General features: G+C 29.4%; 3 protein-coding genes across 3 annotated transcripts; 1 reads left to right on the forward strand and 2 right to left on the reverse strand.

Annotated features, from left to right (window-relative positions):
- Positions 1–3,224: 3,224 nt before the first annotated feature.
- Positions 3,225–7,660, reverse strand: LOC130444547 (electron transfer flavoprotein subunit beta). Its single transcript, XM_056779744.1, has 5 exons — positions 7,248–7,660; positions 6,871–7,188; positions 6,696–6,776; positions 4,609–4,749; positions 3,225–3,544 (listed from the first exon to the last, which is right to left on the reverse strand). Exons 1-5 carry the CDS (start codon positions 7,296–7,298, stop codon positions 3,374–3,376), a joined length of 762 nt encoding a protein of 253 aa, XP_056635722.1. The 5' UTR covers positions 7,299–7,660; the 3' UTR covers positions 3,225–3,373.
- A 3,010-nt stretch (positions 7,661–10,670) lies between these two features.
- Positions 10,671–12,998, forward strand: LOC130444548 (syntaxin-16). Its single transcript, XM_056779745.1, has 3 exons — positions 10,671–10,953; positions 11,012–11,580; positions 12,639–12,998. The coding sequence occupies exons 1-3, from the start codon at positions 10,873–10,875 to the stop codon at positions 12,922–12,924; spliced, it is 936 nt and encodes a 311-aa protein (XP_056635723.1). The 5' UTR covers positions 10,671–10,872; the 3' UTR covers positions 12,925–12,998.
- Positions 12,999–13,020: 22 nt separating this feature from the next.
- Positions 13,021–18,021, reverse strand: LOC130444549 (probable ubiquitin-conjugating enzyme E2 C). The gene is made up of 2 exons (XM_056779746.1): positions 17,558–18,021; positions 13,021–17,264 (listed from the first exon to the last, which is right to left on the reverse strand). Exons 1-2 carry the CDS (start codon positions 17,659–17,661, stop codon positions 16,844–16,846), a joined length of 525 nt encoding a protein of 174 aa, XP_056635724.1. The 5' UTR covers positions 17,662–18,021; the 3' UTR covers positions 13,021–16,843.
- Between the last annotated feature and the right edge of the window lie 2,282 nt (positions 18,022–20,303).

Consider the following 20,303-nt stretch of genomic DNA (forward strand, 5'->3'; position numbering starts at 1 on the left):
TATATATATATATATATATATATATATATATATATATAAAATAAAGATTATATATGTAATACTTCTATATGAACAGTTTCACGTTCAATTTTTGGTGAAAATTTCAAATTTAAAACATGATCTACAAGAACTCTGATTTTAATTATTTTTTATTACATTAATCCTTATATGATATTTATTCAGTTATATAATAGGCTTCAGATGTTTAATAATTGTTATTGATAAGTTATCAATCATTTACCCACTCACACGGATTTTGTATTAAACTTTAATACCAATAATCTATTTTTATGTTGAAATTATGGGGGTAGAAGTAAGGACAACCGTCTTGTATGGGTGATTAGTTGAAAAAGTGTCCAGCTGTAAGCAGCAAATATATAAATAAGAAGAATTATTTTGGTAGCGCCTAACCCAAATAAAAAACATATGGGTGTGACTGTCTTTCAGCTTCAGAAGTGGGCTTGGAAAGACTGTTGTACATTTTAAAATACAGAACAATGGGAAGAAATTAAAGAGGGAGAATATTGCTCCTGTTTTTCAAGCAACACTAGATAAAGTTTTAACAAAGGAGATTTTTATTAATGGGTTCAGAAGGTGTGTCAGTTAATACAAAAAAATATATTTGGCGATAAGTTACAAAAATTTAGAAATTGTCAAGGTGGTATATGGAACGGTGATATTGCTCTAAATGAATTTTGGAAAAGTTTTCATCACGAAAGAAATGACAATGCTGTTACATATAAAAGTTCTGACAGCCATCGACAAAAATCATTCCTGGGCTGATATTAATCAATTATTTGGAGATAACACTGTCATAGAATGCAATCTAAGCAAAAAAGCTGATTTGATTTTTGAAAACAATCTTCCAAAGCTACCTGAATGTGAAGATGCTAATCTTCCCGGGACATCAGCTTAAGCTATGACTGAAATATAGCAACAAGTTACTTCTGATGCGACAGAAAATTCTAACTTTACTACCTATGAAACTGAAAATATTAGCCTTCAACAAATTAATTCTGATAAATTGGAAAAAAGTAACCTAGCAATTTATGAAAATGGAAATAATTACTTAGTGACTACTGAAACTGATAGATATTTTAATGGGTGTACTTGGCCAACAGCTACAAGTACGTGATTTTTGTGCCCCAGAAAAATCCCTCACTTATCTTCTGAATTAGGCAACAAAGATTTAGAAATTAGTGATCCTTCTATCCCATCGCCCTTCAAAAGAATTTCATTTTGGCCAGCCACTGAAGCTAAAGAAATTAAGATATGCGGAAAAGAAAAAATTTCTTCTGTAGCAAAGACTGGAAGAAGTATAATATAAAAAAAGAAAATCAGAAAAATAGACTTGAGGAAGAAAAACTTGAAAAAAAAGAGAAGATAGAAAAAAGAACAGTCGCTGGAAAGTTCAAACAGAATAATGGATTACAATGTAGTCAACGTAAGCATTTGGTAATTTGTAATAGTGAGTACGATGAGTCCCACAATAATTAACATGTATTAGAAAATGTTGCAAAGACAAACTTAAAAGAAAAGAAAATTCATGATTACGTTTTTGAAAAATACGAAAATTGTTAAAAAATTAGACGATACCGAGTGCAATGTGTAAGATGAAAAAAATTGAAAATGGCCAAAGCCCTCTGGTGGAGTACGGTATACACTTCACGAAAATGTTATAGGAATTATCGGTAAATCGAAGACTGTGGGCACTCGAGGCTTTTACTCAGTAACAAATAAGCTTTAGAGGTCGTAGTTTAATCTCTCTAGTTGTATAATGTCTTGTCATTACAAGCCCATATGGAAAATGCTTTCGGACAAAAAGTTTCAAAGATCGACGAACTAACCTTTTTGAAGTCATTCCAGTTATTGAGATTTATTAAAATTCTGGAATTAAAAAGCGAGCTGTAGATGTAGCGACAAGAGTAGATCTCATAGGGACATAATAAGTATCAGAGGTCAGAGTATAACGTTATATATACAGGTCATACCCGCAATTATGACTCAAATATAAATTTTATGCATTCTATTACTACTATTAATATAAATAAAAAATCCGTGAGAAATTTCCTGGAGATTTTGGTTTTTTTAGGAATTCTACTTACCTAGATGGTAATAATAATATTTTATTGATTTTAATACTTATGTTATAATCCATTTGCATCAGAATACACGTCAACAACTTCTCTAATTGCACTATCATATCCAGAGTGGAAACTCCAATATCTCCAATGACTCTATTAAGATCTTTCAACAATTCAATGACTGATGGTTCTTCAGCTTGTATCTTCTTCATAGATTCCGGAAGTACGATAGTGTGAAAATTGAAATTCAAATCGTAAAGACCTTTAAAGATGTTGTTCGCTACGTTGAGCTGCTATTTCCAAAGTCAACAGATTTCTATTCAGCAATACGAGTTCGCTAGCTATGACGAACTCCAAAGCGTTAGTAGCTCCTTTTTCCATATTGATGAAAGTATCGATACCGGTTTTGGCGTTGTTGTACAATTTCTCTAAAGATTCGTTGGAATCTTTGGATCTGATTGTCTATAAATCGCCGAATAATTTGCTAACTTGCAAAATATTTTCCTTGTAAATCGATTCTGAGATGTAAGTACATAAGTATTCGAAAGCTTGGAAAATATATTAAAGTTAGTCCTCTTTGGTGTTTCATTGCCACGTTCCCAATATTTTTCTTATTGGGAACAAAGAAGAAAATTTATTCTATTATTTTGCTCGACCTCGATTGTGAATTGAACTTTTTTATGATAAGAATTGAATTTTTTATTTATGTTTTCAATTTGATTCTTTGATATGGTAGTAATGCAATCAGAAAAAGAATGGAATATTTATATAAGGTTGCTTAGGATAGTTTCCTCAAGATCTTCCATTACCACAAATCTCAATTAATTATTATTAAGTAAAATTTCATAATTTCAGTTCAGATGAATATATAAGTATTCGAAAGTTCGGAGAATATATTAAAATTAGTCTACTTTGGTGTTTCATTGCCACGTACCCAAAAAGAAAACGCTTATAATAAAGGTGGCAAAGACTTCGTTACAATTTATATAAATGCATCTAGATGTTCTTGATTTTAGGTCTCTTCTGTTTTAAAATTATTTTTTTTAATAATTTTTAAAAGAATAGATAAATTTTGACGTTTCAACTTTTCTTTAAGCCTTTTTTTTATAAAGACGTTCCCAATAAAAAACCGCGTGGGTACCAAGAAAACTTTTTTCTATAATTATATTTTTACTTCAACTATGTAACAAAATGACATAGAAAAATATTCTAAAATCTGTACATATTTTTTGAGTAGAAAATTGTTTTCTTCAGTTTTAAATGAAACTAATGAGATTGTTCATTTTAAATTAAATATGACCTCCCTCCTTTAATTTTCCAACTAACGCATCTACATCTGGAAGAATAGCTCCAGCTTGACGGGTAGGAGGATCTTCTACACTTAGAATTTGGATTCTTGGCGACACATCTATTCCCAAATCTTTAGGCGTCAATTTTTGAAGCGGTTTTTTCTTAGCTTTCTAAAAAATAGTGCAATGAAATTTCCAACTTCCATAATATTAAATTTATTTTTAGGGTTTTTCTATTTATTGATTTACCAACCATTAATGCTTACACATAAATTGTTATCTGCTTAATATTGTTTAATAATAAATTTAACTTATATTTTAGAATTTATTTTTTTAATATTAAATTCTAGAAATATTTATTTTCTGGTTTCATAAAATTGAATGTTTACTATTTATAAGATTTGTATTTTTAATTTCTTCTATAGAATTTTTTATAAATAAGAATATATATCATGGGATATTTATAGAAATCGATTTATTTTATTAGTTCTAATATTTGTATTATCAATGATACTATTGATTATTTCACATAATTTAATTTCTATTTTATTAGGTTGTGATGGGCTGGGATTAGTTTCTTATTGCTTAGTAATTTATTATGAAATTTTGAAAAGATTTAGAGCAGGAATATCAACAGCTTCAAGTAATCAAATTGCTAATGTAGCATTAGCTTTAGTATCCAATTTTGAAAGTTGAAATTTCATCTTTTAGCTTATTGCTTACATAATTTAAATTATTTGTGTCATATTTTGTCACTAATAATCTTTTAAATTCAATGAATTATATCATTTGGAATTTGGATTGATTTCATGCTAATAAAATTAAGTTCATTACAATTAATAGCGATGCTCTATTGAAATTTACAAAGTAGATTGGAATGAAGTTGGTTAGCGATTTTACATTGTGATTTTATAATGGATATAAAGCATTAATCTGCAGGGATGGAAAATGAAAAAAACAGGAATTTGCTTTAACTAAGTATATTAACTGAAGTAAAGAACGTATTCACATTTATATCTTTTAAAATAAATTGTAGTGTGACTTTCACTTTATCTTTAGACATATTGAGAACTCTATCAACAAGAAATATTATGGATCTTATATATCTCTGGTTCCAAAGAATAATCAGATAAACTAAATTTGCAAAGATGCATATAATTCTTATTTATGGATATTCAAATAAGTTTAATATTGATTTATTGTAGTCTGGGTTGATTTTAATATTTTATACTCACCATAATATTAGGCAGAGTAGCATATCTTGGTTCATTTAGACGTAAGTCTGCACTAATCACAGCTGGAATTTTACATTTAATATTTTCTAAACCGCCATCAATTTCTCTAGTTACAGAAATCTCTGCATCTCCTTTCTCTATCTAAAATAAAATAATGCATGCAAATAATAATTGTACCTATTTAAAACTATTTTATGTACTGGATGTATGATGCTGTATCTCAAAAACTATTAATCCTACAATAAAAGAAATTTGTAGTAGAGACTGGCATAGGAGGAACTGATGAAAATAATTATCAAGTTTACTTATTCACTCCTAGATAGCTTAGTTCATTAAAATAACACAAAATCATAATTTTGATGGTGGTTCATATATCAAAAACTATTGAAAACTCAATTATAAAATTAGCCACTTAAAAATATGTAATGGCTTATATAAATAGTTAAACTTGCAGTTAGGAATATTTTGGGAATGCTACAATTGCAGCATACATACTGTCATTTAGACTAAATGACAATATTTTTGCTATAAAAAAATTGAAAATTTGGCTTAAAGTTAAAAAAACAAACTGGATCTGCTCAATGGAAAAGAATCCCTATATCACCCATGGCGAAGAAATAATAAAGTAGATGAAATAAGTGTTTTAAGGTGTATTGCTGCAACTAAAATGGAGTTTCTAGAGCTATTTGAGATATTTGTATTGAACTGTTTTCACTAACACAACAACATCATCCATAACTAGACTGCTGCAGATCAACAAAGGAGAGTAAGAAAGCCATTGTTTTTTTATGTTGTTGGCTACATAAAAGAATTAATTTTGCAGACAAGATAAGTACAGAAAATCTTATTTGTCAAATATAAACAGAATTAATAGTATTTCCAGCTAAGATAGAAACTGCTGTCTTTTCTAGAAGACATTATCTTTATACCCACTGTAACTTTATTATGTCAATATAAGTACTCTATGTTATGGTTTTGTTTATATAATTAATTGTTGTATACTATTACATTTACTTAAGAGTGCAGAGCAATTTTACCAAAGTAAAAGCAATGATAATAGGGTTAATCTGTATAAACTATAACTGTTCCTTTTAATAATATAAAATAATTTATTTCTATTCCCTGTTAATATGTTAAGAATAATATGCAATGGAGTATAATATGAAGTGTTCTTTCAATTAAACATAAAACAATAGTTGTGCAAGACATATATACTTGTGCACAAGCATCTTACTTGTATCATTTGCAGTGTAGTTTCAACATGTGCTAATACAACAAAAAACAATTTAATTATGAAAGCTAAGAATATGCCACCAGAGACAAAATATATACTGAAACATAGTTTTATAACCAAGAGAGTTGTGAAGTGATATAACTTTTATATATTTATTTGATATCAACTTTGCTTAGTAATAACATTGTAATAGAAATGACACCCAACGTGAACATTCATTAGACTATAGATATCACAATTGAGGAAGGCAATGAGTACAGCATCAATAAAAAATGGATATTTCAGGAGCTAACACCTACATAGGATGATAATAGAGCCTAATCGATTTTAGATGACATAAGATTGAAAAGAATGAAAATCAATTAAAAATTATGTGGAAAACCAGAAATTGCTGTTATGGTTATGGCAGAGGTGGTTGAACTCTCCTGTACAAGTTTGAGTTCTTTCATTTAGAAAGTTTTTATTGATTACTTCACTCTTCAAATTCTTCAATGTGAGCAATTGAAGTGAACTTGAAGCTAGAAAAAGAATTGTTCCAAAAGGAAAATAAAAAAAGAACCTAATTGCAATAAAAAGTGCAAGTTTCAAAAATAGTACAGGAATATTTCATGGAAACTTTATAAAATCATATAAATATATAAATTTTCTATCTGTATAGAACTAACTTAATAGCTTATTAATAAAGTCTAATTACACTAGCCGTCATATTTTTATTTGCATTGTTATACAAGTCAAAATACTATGATTCCGGAAAAAATTGATATGCCTTAGAAATCAATATATCAACTATTTAGATAACCAACAAATAGTTCAAATTCAATATAAAGTTTATTGATGTATAGTACACACTTACTTTGGATGCAAATGTAGCTTGTGGCCAATCTAAAATTGCTGCTGTCATTTGAGCTGTTTGGTTACTATCATCATCAATAGCCTGAAAACAAGACATTATACAATTTCAAAACTTGGGAGCCATATGCACACTATATGAATTTGTACAGTAAAAATAAATCAATTTAGGAATTTACCTGTTTTCCAACAATTATTAAATCAGCTTTTTCATTTTGAGCAATTTTTGCAAGAATCTTTGACACATGAATAGGCTGTAAAGTCTCATATTCTGCTCCAGATATTTCAACATGAATACCCTTATCCACCCCCATAGCTAAAGCAGTTCTAAGTACTTCTTGAGACTGTAAAGGCCCACAGGACACAGCAATAATTTCTGAAGCTAATTTTTTTTCTTTCAATCGAACGGCTTCCTCTACTGCTATTTCATCAAAAGGATTCATGGAATGTTTCACACCATCTGTTACGACACCCGTTTTATCAGGTTTTACACGAACCTAGAAATGTGGCAAAATTGATATTTTATTTAGGTATACATATATATATTTAAACTTACTTTTACAGCATAATCAATAACTCTTTTTATTCCTACTAAAACACGAGCCATTTTATTTACAGATATTAACTATAATAAAAATCTGAAACAACTATAATTCTAAAAAAATAAACTTGAAATAAAACTTGGACTTTATCCCTAGAGGACTGTTCCAAACAAACTAGTAATAATCGAAATATCGCTGGGAGAATCGAAACTAGACCTCGATTTAATGTTACAGATTGACATTGCCAAATCTTATGAGGGGGTACTCCATTATCTATGGAATACTAGGATACATTCATACAAAGATTATATACATTCATATATATGTAATACTCCTATATGGGCAGTTGGTATGGGAAAAAACGTCCCGACGTTATGGTGCCGACAATATTCATTTTTCTCTCATTCACACACTTTATCTATACTGCGCAGAACCGAGTTGGAACCTCGAAGGGTAGGGAAATCATTGCCATTCTGTCTTTCTTAGTCGGAACAGCTTTTCCTCTTATATAAACTGTCCATATAGACGTATTACATATATTGATACATTGAAAAGTGATTTACCCATAGATAAACCACTGATATACTGTATTAGTTTCAATTATTTTGTCTAAAATGTTATTTGTTCTAATAGGTAATGTAAAATACTAATTATCATATGAAGCAAACTCTGAGTAGAAACATGAAAAACGATCGCTGTCTTCTACTTTCTTATACCCTGTTTTTAAACTATAATAGTATGTCTAATGCATTTTTTTAGCTCTAATAAGCTATTTTGTCTATATTACAACCTAAATATTGAATTCCGAGACAAATAGAAGAATTTTTTATATTATGAAATTCAAACAGGTCCATAGAGACATCGTTTGTTCGATACAAAATAGTCCCACATCAATTGCACGAATTACCTTGTCATTCCTGATAGGATTAAGTTATAAAAGATGTCTCTTATTTTATGCTTCATTAACGTATCGTCTCGGATTACCTAATGTCTGTCTTATATTAATGTGACTGTGAAGAATCTTAAATCTACCTATTTAACCTCTTAGTATTGTATTCGTTAAGATTTATTATAAACTGACCGTCCTCAACGTCTTACTTAAGCGGTTCCCATAGACACTTGAAGTTCCATGAACTTATCAAATTAATTACCCTTATTTTTATGACGTGACGACCATAAATATAATTAAATATAGATTTTGTATACAATAGGATTAGTATTTAAGGAAGCATAGAGTATTCTATATAGTCTTGACATCCAACGGGGAGTAGTCAGATTATTGAAACCACTTTATTTATTTATATTTTATGTTAATAAATAGTTTTTGCAAAGTTGTGAATTAAGTTATTTACCTTACGTTTTTTAGTGAGTTGATATACTTTCAAGTATGCTAATCTAGTATCTAATAATGAATTATTTTGAAATTTCAAATTCTATGCTATGGCAAAAGTTACTCTTAGAATCTTTTTACGGACTCTTCCTCCGTAGGAATATGACGATAGCGCGATGCTGAATTTATGATGGTAAAGAATGTATAAATGCTATTGAGTCAGTAAGATGTGTTTTGTCAATATTAGAAATGTAAAACATCACCTATATTTGGGAAATAGAGTAACACTTTTTAGAAACTTTTTGCAATTTGCTTGAAAAGTATTGAGGTGAATGATTTTCGGTTTCGTAGGCGTTTGTGTTATCATAAATTTTGGTTTTGAAGGATTTCTCTCGTTTTTACTGGTCATACAAGTATCACATGAATCAATTATTCCTTCAACATCATTTTTCAGGGTAGGTCAAGAGTACAGTCCTCAAGTTTGGTTTCTGTTTCATTTACATCTCGGTGATAAGTTATCCGTTGACCGTAATGATTTTTGATATTTTTGTCTGTGGAAATATTAATATCCAATTGAACTTGACTCCATTTTTCTGAATCATAAGCGTATTTGAACGTTTCTCGTACTAGTTGCAGAGAACTTAGTGAAAATCGCCGTCTTCAAAGTATAGAGTGTATTTCTTATTGGCATTTAAATAGTTCTTGAAAATTTTGAAAAAGTCTCCCCTTAGTTTATTTCTTCGAACTTAAGCATATTCATCTATCCTTAGACTATTGCTCGCACATTTGGAGCTCGGCTCCCGATCATACCCTGAGGATGCTCGACTCAATATAGAAAAGAACAGTTCGATTTATAAGCGATCCAGAGTTGACCATAAACTTGGACAGCTTAAAGCATAGAAGAAAGGTCATCGACCTGATTCTGTTTTTCAGATACTACTACAATTGCTTTTCCGAGCTGACCAACATAATCCCGTGTAGAGCAGCATTTGTAGCACCTGCTCGACAGGCAGAACCTCAATTTTTCGGGACTTATTTCTTTGGAGAAAAGCAAGCCAGTGGAATCAGCTACCAAGGCACGTCTTTCCTGAATACTACAACCTACAGAAGTTCAAGATTAATATCCGCAGGTATCGCCCCACTTGAATTACTCGAGTATAAAAGGGTTTACCCTCTTGTGCTTGATTTTGAAATAACAAAAAAAAAATAAATCCTTTTCTTATTAGTGAAAGTCATTTCGGTAACCGGTGGAACTGTACTATGGTTAACAAGCCTAAGTATCACATGGGTGTTCTGGTGATTTATTGTTCTTTCGTGGGTGGATTCATAAGATAGTATATTTTTGAGCTATGTCTTGTGCCGTTGGAGACGTCTTGGTTCTATCGAAGTTTTCTATAGTTTGAAGATCTTCCATGATCAAATCGTTGAGTGGAAAATTATTCGAAAATAATTCGTAGATAATTTGAAGTTAATCTGGATTTAGATGATCAATATTTTGCTTCGTAATGGAAATGTTTTTAGGTATTTACCTTGGACAGGTTCCCATATAAGCTCATTTGGACCATCTTCTTCATCTGAAGATGTATTTGCGTTCAGTTGAAACTTTAAAATAACATCTTTTATTGTAAGTGAGACGGTGTCTGTACTAACACGATTACTGCTCAAGGAGTTAGCACAATTTTTAGAATTCAAAACATTCTGGAATTTGTTACTAAAATGAGTCAAGTATCCACACTTACCTTCTGTAATTGATGCTCTATCGGCTCTGACTTCTTTGCGCTTGGGTTTTAAAAAATTTCCAGAAGACGAATCACTGTCACTATCACTGCTTTCGGCATTTTACATGGAATATTCGTCGGATAAGTAGACATCGCCAATAAGCGAATTTTTAGCATCAATTTTTCTAATAGTCTTCATTATTTTTCGTAGCCCATTGTCATAAATGCAGTTTATTTATCAAGCAAACTATTTTTAAAAAACAATATACCATACGTACTACCTAATGCACTTTACTGTTTAAAAGTTTGTACCTGAAAGACAATCAGACGCAATCTGCTGTTTGTTTGAGTGTTGCCGTATGTGTCCAAGGTGTGTAACCAATACGGATACATACATAATTCACTGCCCAGCATAGTTACTGGGCAGTAAATGTATAATTTCCAAATTATTCTAGCACGGGATGTTTTTCTAATAACTACGAGACCAAAGAAAGTTACTTTGACAGTTCGAAATTGCATAGATAAGATTTTAAAATGTCAAAACTATAGGAATTACTTTTAGATTTGTTTTATTTTTACAATTTCTTCAAAATGGCTGTAAGAAGTTTAACAGACGTATTTCTATTAATGAGGAATAATGCTATTCGAAGCAGGCATATTTATCCAGATCAAGTGAAATACATATAAGATGTAAATTTAGTAAATATTTAATCAATATTTGTTTTCGTAGGAATCATCAGAAAGGATGCATTTAGTATCCCTTACTGATCTTGAAGAAGGCATTCAAGAAATAAATGAAGTGAAAATGCCGCCTATATGGATAGATTATCTTGAAAAAGCACAAATGATAATTCCCAAACTGAAATTAAAAATTAATGAACTTAAATCCCTTCACTCCAATCACTTACATAAATCAACATTTGACGAGTCGTCTGAAGATGAAGTAGCTATAGACAATTGTACTCATGAAATAACAAGAATGTTTAATGAATGTCATAGGTTAGTGCAGATCATCAGAAGTCATGCTTCAGAAGGCGTTCCAAAAGAAAAAAGACTGACTGTAAATGTGTATCATGCTTTGGCTAGTGGTTTACAAGAATTATCAATCTACTTTCGATCAACACAAAACAGCTATTTGCGGCAAATACAGTCTAGGGAAGACCGATCAAAAATGTATTTTGATCAAAATGAATTCGAAGATTTCTATCAACAAGATATGGAAGACATAGATTTGCATTTTATAAAATCCAGCCAAGTTTCCCAACAACAGTTACTTATGTTAGAAGAAGAAAATACAAGGTATTTATATATTTCACTGCTATGTTTTTCATACTTTTAAAAACTAAATAAACTTAGAGATGGCAAAATTCAAGTTGAAAACTAGAAGTTATCAATCTTGTCAATTGTTCATTTTGTCAACAGTACAATATTCAGTGATATCATTTTTCTGAGGTGTCTCTTACTCTAAAATTTTTCTGACATAGATTCAAATATTGCATTTTGTACTACTCTAAACTATTAACACTAAAATATGTCAGACGTGAAAATAACTACTTCCGAACAAAATAATTTTGCTTGTGTGAGTTCATTTATTACAATTGCCTTTAAATTTGCAAATAAAGTTTAAATGAACTAGTAGATAGATCATAATTTTAATCTATGTTTATCGGACTAATCATATATTATCATTAATGCTCTTTTTATCAATCTAGTGAGGAAATTTGTAAAGATTGTTTTTTGTTTCATGATTGTTTCAATTTAAATGATCTGAAAAAATTATTTTGAAATTACATGTTTTTAAGATACCAAGGCCTCAAATTTCATGCTCTTATTTTTGTATTCCACATGTTTGATATCATATTAACCTCAATATATTGTTTTGATGGTTGAAACATTACTTTTTCACACTATCCATATTGTACTAATATACTTATATTTCAGTTTAAATAAAATATATGTTAAATCAAGTGTATCTTTTCCTTTAGTTGTTTGTTGAATTTCGTTATTTTTTTAAGCTGGTCTATTTATTATAGTTCTACAATTAGAATTTTTATCTATCGAGTGCGGGGCCACATATGTTCTGTAATTGATGTCACTGATGAAGGTACAAAATAATCCGATCATATTTTTGATTGTAAGATGTTAGTTTGTAATTGAATTTTGCTGTTGATTTTTTAACCTTATGTGCAACGGCGGGAAATCAAGTTTTTGCTGAAAGTATTCTATCATAAAATTATATCTTTTTATGGAGGGTTCAGAAAAATATGATTAGACTTGGGTGTTTTATTACAATTATGCAATATATCCTACTTATTTGTAAGAATACAAATTTCAAAGTTTTAAAAATATATTTACAGGTTTGCTCAAGAAAGAGAACAAGAAGTAAATTCAATAGTCAAGTCTATAGTAGATCTTAATGAAATTTTTAAAGATTTGAGCCAAATGGTTGTGGACCAAGGAACAGTGTTAGACAGAATTGACTACAATATAGAACAAACATCAATACAAGTCCATGAAGGATTCAAGCAACTCCAAAAAGCAGATGCCTATCAAAGAAAAAATAGAAAAATATGTGCAATAGTCGTACTTGCGTCATCTATAATTGTATTAATTTTTTTATTAATAATCATGAAATCCCAATAATTGATTCTAAGTTCTTGTTTTTAAATTTAAGAAGTATAAAATGTATATTTATGTTATTAAAGACTTTAAACATTGGTATCTTCTTTTTTTATATCAACTACTTTAGATCGCCTATTAGAATAAAATTTCTCCAATTAAAATCTGATATTAACAAAGTCTTGCTCTAAAGGTTTTTTATATTGAAATATAATTTTTATGGCGATTGTATAATAAATATCCTGTTCAAAAAACTATGTGAAAATATATTCATATTTTATTTATTTACTCCAACCCAAATAATTATATAGGATTTTGATTACAGAATGAAAGGAAACAAACCTATTACCTCTATTATAGTAATTTTTTACTCGGTACAAAAATTAAATATTAAAGGCAAAATATAATCCATCCACATAAATCTGTTGAAAATAATGATTAAAATATAATGTTTTATTTTAACAACTTCCATTTTCTTATTGTGGTTCCAAGCTGTAGGCTTCAAAGGGAAACGTCGAGAAATTTCCAACGTGGTTCAGCCCGTAACCTTCATTAAAAAATATTTTGACATTGACAACTCGCACAACTATATCAATAGATCACCTACCACATATATAGAAATAAAAATCTGTTTAGTTTTAGGAGAACTTCACTAACTGCTAATACACTGAAATCAAACTCCTTAAAGGAATTAATATTTTAAGAAAGAAGCCTTTTCCGAGTACGAAACGTTAATTAAATCATTGGAATATGTTAAAACACGCGAATATAACAAACAGTTCGTTTCAATGATTTATTTACATACCTCTGTAGGTAATATTGGGACTTTTGGTTGAGTGAAATCAGTAGCCTATCTCCAATATTGTTGACTCGTAAAGAAGAGGAATTTCAAGTTAACTTTGACAATTCCAGCAGAAATTTATTGATTATTTATGCAGATAAACGAGCCATTTACATGCTTAGAACTAAAACAAGAAAATGAGACCACCACATAACAAAAATAATAGACCAAACTTACAAAATTATCATTATTGATACTGTATACGAAAGTCACAAATACCCGAATGTCTCATAAAAGCGGAAAATAGTTAAGACAGTTACACCATTTTAAATCCATCCCGTGATTCATATTTGAGAGCAGATTTAAATATTCTTATAGGTTGAAAAGTTGAATGCAAACGAAACACAAATTTTTATGTTATTTAACAGAAAAATTCAAATCTGATATCAATAGGTTTGAACGACCATTCATTCTGAAGAATGTAATACTATTATCAAATTAATTAAATAATATTCTGCTATTTTTACGTTAATGGTAATCAATCAACTTCTACAAGCAAAATTAAAATTTTCCAAAACATATAAAAAAGAAAACCTAGAACCAGAAAATTAAGATTCTATAAAAAATTTAGAGTCATTATAGATTAATGCAAGCTTAACCAAATAACTCTTGGTGATAAATATAACGGATCTATGGGATACATTGAGATGTTTTTAACACCTTATCATATTTTAAAAATTCACAAATTTCATTTATCAATTGTAATAAAAAACTTATCCCTCTAAACGAAATCGACAAAATTATCACAAAAGTAAACAAAACCATAGAGGATTAAATAAAATAAAATAATATAAAGTCGCAGTACCATTAGTTGAACCAAAGGTCTTAAATTCAAATTTACCTATATTAACGAATGTGAAATATACCACCTAACAGAATATTATCAGAAACCTGTGAAACCACCACTACCTTCTTCGCTATAAAACCCGTTTCATATTTATACATTCATACACTATTACATTAGAAAGTACTAAATTTTTGACTATTATTTTTCAAAATATGAGCAGCTCAGCTCAAGGAATATCGATTGTACAATATTTCACCCATCATTTTATATCCAAACAAAAAATATCAGAGAATGGGACAGAATTAAAGAATACCTTAATAAAATATTTATTAGAAATTCATAAAATTAGAACTAATTTTATTAGTTCACAATATTCTTTACAATTTGCAGGGCAATAATTGAACATAATTAGACTTTTGAATAATCAGTCTGAATTTAAGAAAGAATCTTTCAAAATAAAGGTATATTATGCCCATCTGGAAGATAATAACAGTATTCACCCAGGGACAAAATTGAAACAAAACGAAATTATCACAGGTAATCCAGATAATAACTCTTCCTTTGATCTTGACATTAATAGACAATTAGTTAATATTTATATTCATAGTCAGAAAAAATTAAAATGATTTTATTCTGAAATAAACTAAAAAGAAAGAAATATCAAAAGCTATAAAAGTACTGGCTCCTCTACCTAAAAAATATTTTCAAAATTAAATACAAAGGAAAACAAAGAACAGATATCAAACCAAGAAAATAAAATTAGTAAGCAGAAAAATAAATTGTCAAAAATTGTTTCAGGTCACTTCAATACTACAGATGATATTCATATTTCAAATATAAAAGGATCCAAAAATAAAACTTATAATTTTATTACAAATTCAGGTCTTTCGGACCAGCAACAAAAGAAATAAAAGACACCAATAAATCCTAATATTACCCATGAGATATGGAACAATACATGTTTATTAGAATTAAGAAAACATCTAGTTAATCTTATTCAAAATCTTATAAGAAATATTGAAGACAAATTTTAAATTTAAATATCCAAACAAAAACGAAAGAGGATTAATAAATAGACGTATATGTATAATAAAAACCATGCAAATCTTGATTCTTAAGATGAAGAAAATGCAATCTTAGAACATTTGAAACAAGACAAACCTTCAGAATACAATTTAAAGGCAATACAGTGTCAGCAATCAAATAATAAATAATTTCAATAAAATTGTTCAAAAAATTAGAATCGAATTTGTTAGACACGAAAGATATGTTCTGCCTCCAAATGCAATATAAGATAAATATTAAATAAAGTTATAATTATATAAAATATAACATTAGATGTTATGGAAACTGTACAGAATTCCTTGAAGCATTCTGCATATTAAGGACATTACATTCCAGTTTAATGAAATGAAAAGAATTATTTAGAGTTGCAAAAAATATTATATTATAAATTACAATTTCCATCGGAATTGAATGGGGAATATTTTATACTTTGAAGCAATTTTAGATATACAAAAAAAAATAAGACAGGACATGATTTATCAATTCGTTTGTTTCTTTGGAAACTAAGAATAAAGCGAATGAAAAGAATGGCTTTGTATGTTATCCTAAAATTCTAAGTATTACCTTGTTCTCTTGGGCAATACAAGAGCTGATTCCAATATTAAAATCTCATATTCAACTACTTTCCTAATTTGAATTTCCATAGAAATTGAGTGAGATTTTTATATGGCTACATTTTCATTAATTTTGCAAAAAATCCCTAGTTAAGTTGAAAGCTAAAAATGTAAGATGTACATATTCAAAAAATAATGTGGTATATTTATTTCTGCATGTCACAAGAATCTTTTCAAAATATGCCACAGTGTTTAAAATTATTGAAGAAATATTTATACTTTTGGATCATTAGACCATTGTTTCAAATAGTTATAAAAGAAGAGGCCCATATTGAAATCCACTTTCTTATAGTGGCTACTGATTCCACAAAAATATCCACTTTTTGTTAAAGCATTGCGGAAATGAAAAATAAAACAGTTGTCCCATAGAAATAAAAAAAAACATTTAATTGGGTTTTGTATCACAAATATTGATTCTGGCTATGAATAGACATTTAACAAATTTATTACATATCTAAACTTGAAACTCTTGGACTAATGATCCAAAAAAATAAGACAAATAATACCATCAATAACAGTTCACATTCTAATATTTCTGAGTATTGCAAATCTTAAAAATGAGTAATAAAATCCTTAACAAATAATTTACATTCACATTTAAAATTGGTTTAATCTAAATATATTAAGCAAATAACCTCAAGCCTCCTTATATGTATCTGTAACATATTTCTTATACTCCTCTTGTTTCTGCCACTTAGCTGCTGCTAAAGGATTTAAAGGACTGTCAATATTTGGTTCAGCAAGAAGTACTTGGATTGAAAGCAAAATTGTTCTTACATCATATAATGCAGACCATTTATCTTTTAATATATCCAAACATATGTTGCCACTGGTATCTACATTGGGATGAAAGCATGGAGTGATAAATTTAACAGTAGGTGCCGTGTAGGGGTAAGAATGAGGAAACTGTAAGCTGAGTTTATATTTTAAAGTTTCATAGACCGAGTCTTTAGGACCTGTTATTGTACCAACCCACTTAAAGAAGTTTTCCCCATCAGGGAAAGCTGATATGCTTTTATCTTGACTCATCATTAAGGTCATAAGTTCACTGTGTAATCTGAAAAAATAATTTACCAGTAATATTTTTATTTCTTTTTTTGTTAATCTAAAGTTTTATTCTATTATTTTGAACATTTCAATATGATTTTTTTAAAGAATAAAATGAAGCACTTATAGTTTTCTAATTCCAACCTCTAGAGTTATGTATTGATATTAGTGAAAAATATAATGTGATAAATTACAGGACTAACAAAATCAGTAATTTCGATAACAATATAATGTTGCTGTAGGTACCATTAGTAATAATTGTAATTCAATAAACCATTTAATTTATAGCAAAAGTTTAGTTACCTTTTTGTCACTGCATGGTTATCATTTGAAGTCTTTTTCAACTCGTCATTTTGCTTTGTAATATCATTTTGTTGTTCCAGAAATGGATTTACGTTTTGAGCCATATTCACCAGTACTTTTTTCTCTTGGAATTTATTTTTTTGACAGCAAAATTCGTTAATACTGACAACAATTATGGCGTACTGTGATTTGTAAAAAATATTTAAAACGACCAATCAGCAATAAGACATTTATCACTAGGAATGTTCAAGCAATGTCCTAACTAGCTGTAACCACAAAACTATCAACTCATTACTCCAATAGATAAACTATCATTTTATAGTGAGCACTTTCATAGAGAAAAAATACCGTCATATATGCAGGTTACCCTCCATACCGTCATATATTAAATAGATCATAGATAAAGTAAAAATAATTTTTCAAAGAGCACGAACATTTACCTCGAAGTATTATATGTATACTTCGAGGGTATTGACGTTCGGAAACTCACAGAGAGTGCGTAAAGGCACTTTCCCAGTACAAATATATTGAAGACGTATATGGCATTTACGCTATGTTTAGTTGTTTTCCAATTTATTAAGCACTTTATGTACGAAATTCATTGGATCGACACTTAGGAGCTCAGCACACAAGAATCAATTGGAACAATCGTCGGTGAGCTTTATGTTAAGTGTCATTCTAAAACATACCACAAATTATTTGTTGCCGTGTCCGAAATATAAGATCGAGTATATAATCTTTGTATAAGATACTGGATTAATTCAATACATAATACGAATACTACATAAATACTTCTTTGTAACCATACTTTTTGCTGTAGATTACTTTCTTAGGCTTTTTTTATACACTTCATTATTGAGGAATAATGCATAATCTGAATTTGCTTTTGCATCCAATAATGTAAGGAAATATTTTTTAAACAGCCCGGTTGTGATTTCGTTTCAAACATACGAATGTAAATCTAAATAAATACCTAGATAATTTCAACTGTATAATTTGTATTTAAAATGCAAATTTGAAGCTCATAAAGCCCAATCTTAGACAAGAAGTCTTTCTGTGTTTGGCACATAGATCTCAAAGACGACAATTTAGAACATGCTCGATTCTATGTCTTGAATGGACAAAAACGTTTTTCGTCTTCTGCGATTGGTTTACCTGATTACTTCGAACAATTCTAGCAAACAAATGCTTAGTGTACCATTCAGAATAGACAGTTCTACGTTGCTCTAATAGAACGGTGGCGACATGTCCAGTTATACCGAAAAAATACGCGATCATTTACTTCGAGGGGCTTCGTGCGCGAACAACTTCTGTTGGATTTGGCTCATCGTGTAAGACTCATACAGTCGATTGTTGTTTAGTTTCGGGTTCATATGCATACATCCATGATTCGTCGTCTGTATGACGTCTTTATAGCACCGCAATTGAATTTTTTTATAACGCTCTGGACTAAGAGGTTGTCGTAAGTGCTTAGTGGAATGCACCTGGGTATTATAATTACCTCACTCTCTTTAGCTTTGAACTGTACGTGGAGAATAATCCATGAATCAGGATTGTGATCACTTCTCTCTCTCTGCTCTTAAAAAAAATGCAACATTATCCCCATCTCTACTAACCTCAATGACGCAAAATGCAATATAAATAAAGCCAATTGGCGTATCATACACACATTGAAAATAATAAAAATAATAATCATCACAGCAATATGGACTACCCATCGTTTGTGGAGATACTCCTAAAAGCTTTAAGTTTCATTTAAGAACTAGATCCATGGAAAATTCGATCAATTTTAAGAAAGTAAAATTTAAAACAAGTCGGCTTCCAATTCCAATTCCAATATGATGATTGTTTTACAAAAAAATCTCAAATTTCAATATCTTCAATGCTATAATTTTTTCTGACTCCCAGTGTGCAATTAATTCCATATCTGAGACATCCTTCTCTTCATCCTCCAATCCCTTCATTCTTAAAAATAGGAAACTGGTGTAGTAGCAAGGAAAAGACATTCGAATCTTATGGATTCTATGACACTCTCATATTAAAGGAAATGACAGAGCAGACGATCTCACAAACCTAGCAAGAACCATCAGACGTTCCATCTTCCTTGAAGACTGGAGAATGGAGCTTACAGTCCATACATAAAGTCAAACATGAACCATAAATAGAGAGTAAGTCAGATAAAATTACTACAAATAGGTCGAATAGCCCTCTCAGCTGAATCCTTCCTAATCTAAGAAGAAGAAAACTATTTAATTTAAAATAGAAAATAGGCGCAAAATAGAAAAAATATTGTATTACACTTGTTTTATAAAACAATTTTATAAAACAATTTATAGTGTCCTATAAAACTATGACCTATATGAGCGTAAATATATTTGCAGGTAAATGGTCAATAGTTATTTTTAGAACACTTCTTAGAACACATCTATTATACAAATGTGCTAATATTTATAAACAGAAGAACTATAAAGCTTCAAATTAAAGTATATATATATATATATATATATATATATATATATATATATATATATATATATATATATATATATATATATATATATTCATCCAAAACGGAACGCGACGTTCGAAAGCTGATAAAAATGTTTGTTCGGGTTGCATCCAGCTGATTGGTGTATTTTCTCCTGGAACATAGTTTTTGAAAAGCCCTATATTCTTCCGAGTACATCCACTTTGAACTTTGTCAAAATAATTCTAATTAAATATTGCAGGTTATCGGTACAAGCCA

Source organism: Diorhabda sublineata, chromosome 5, assembly GCF_026230105.1.
Source record: "Diorhabda sublineata isolate icDioSubl1.1 chromosome 5, icDioSubl1.1, whole genome shotgun sequence".
In the NCBI taxonomy this organism is placed as follows: Eukaryota; Metazoa; Arthropoda; class Insecta; order Coleoptera; family Chrysomelidae; genus Diorhabda; species Diorhabda sublineata.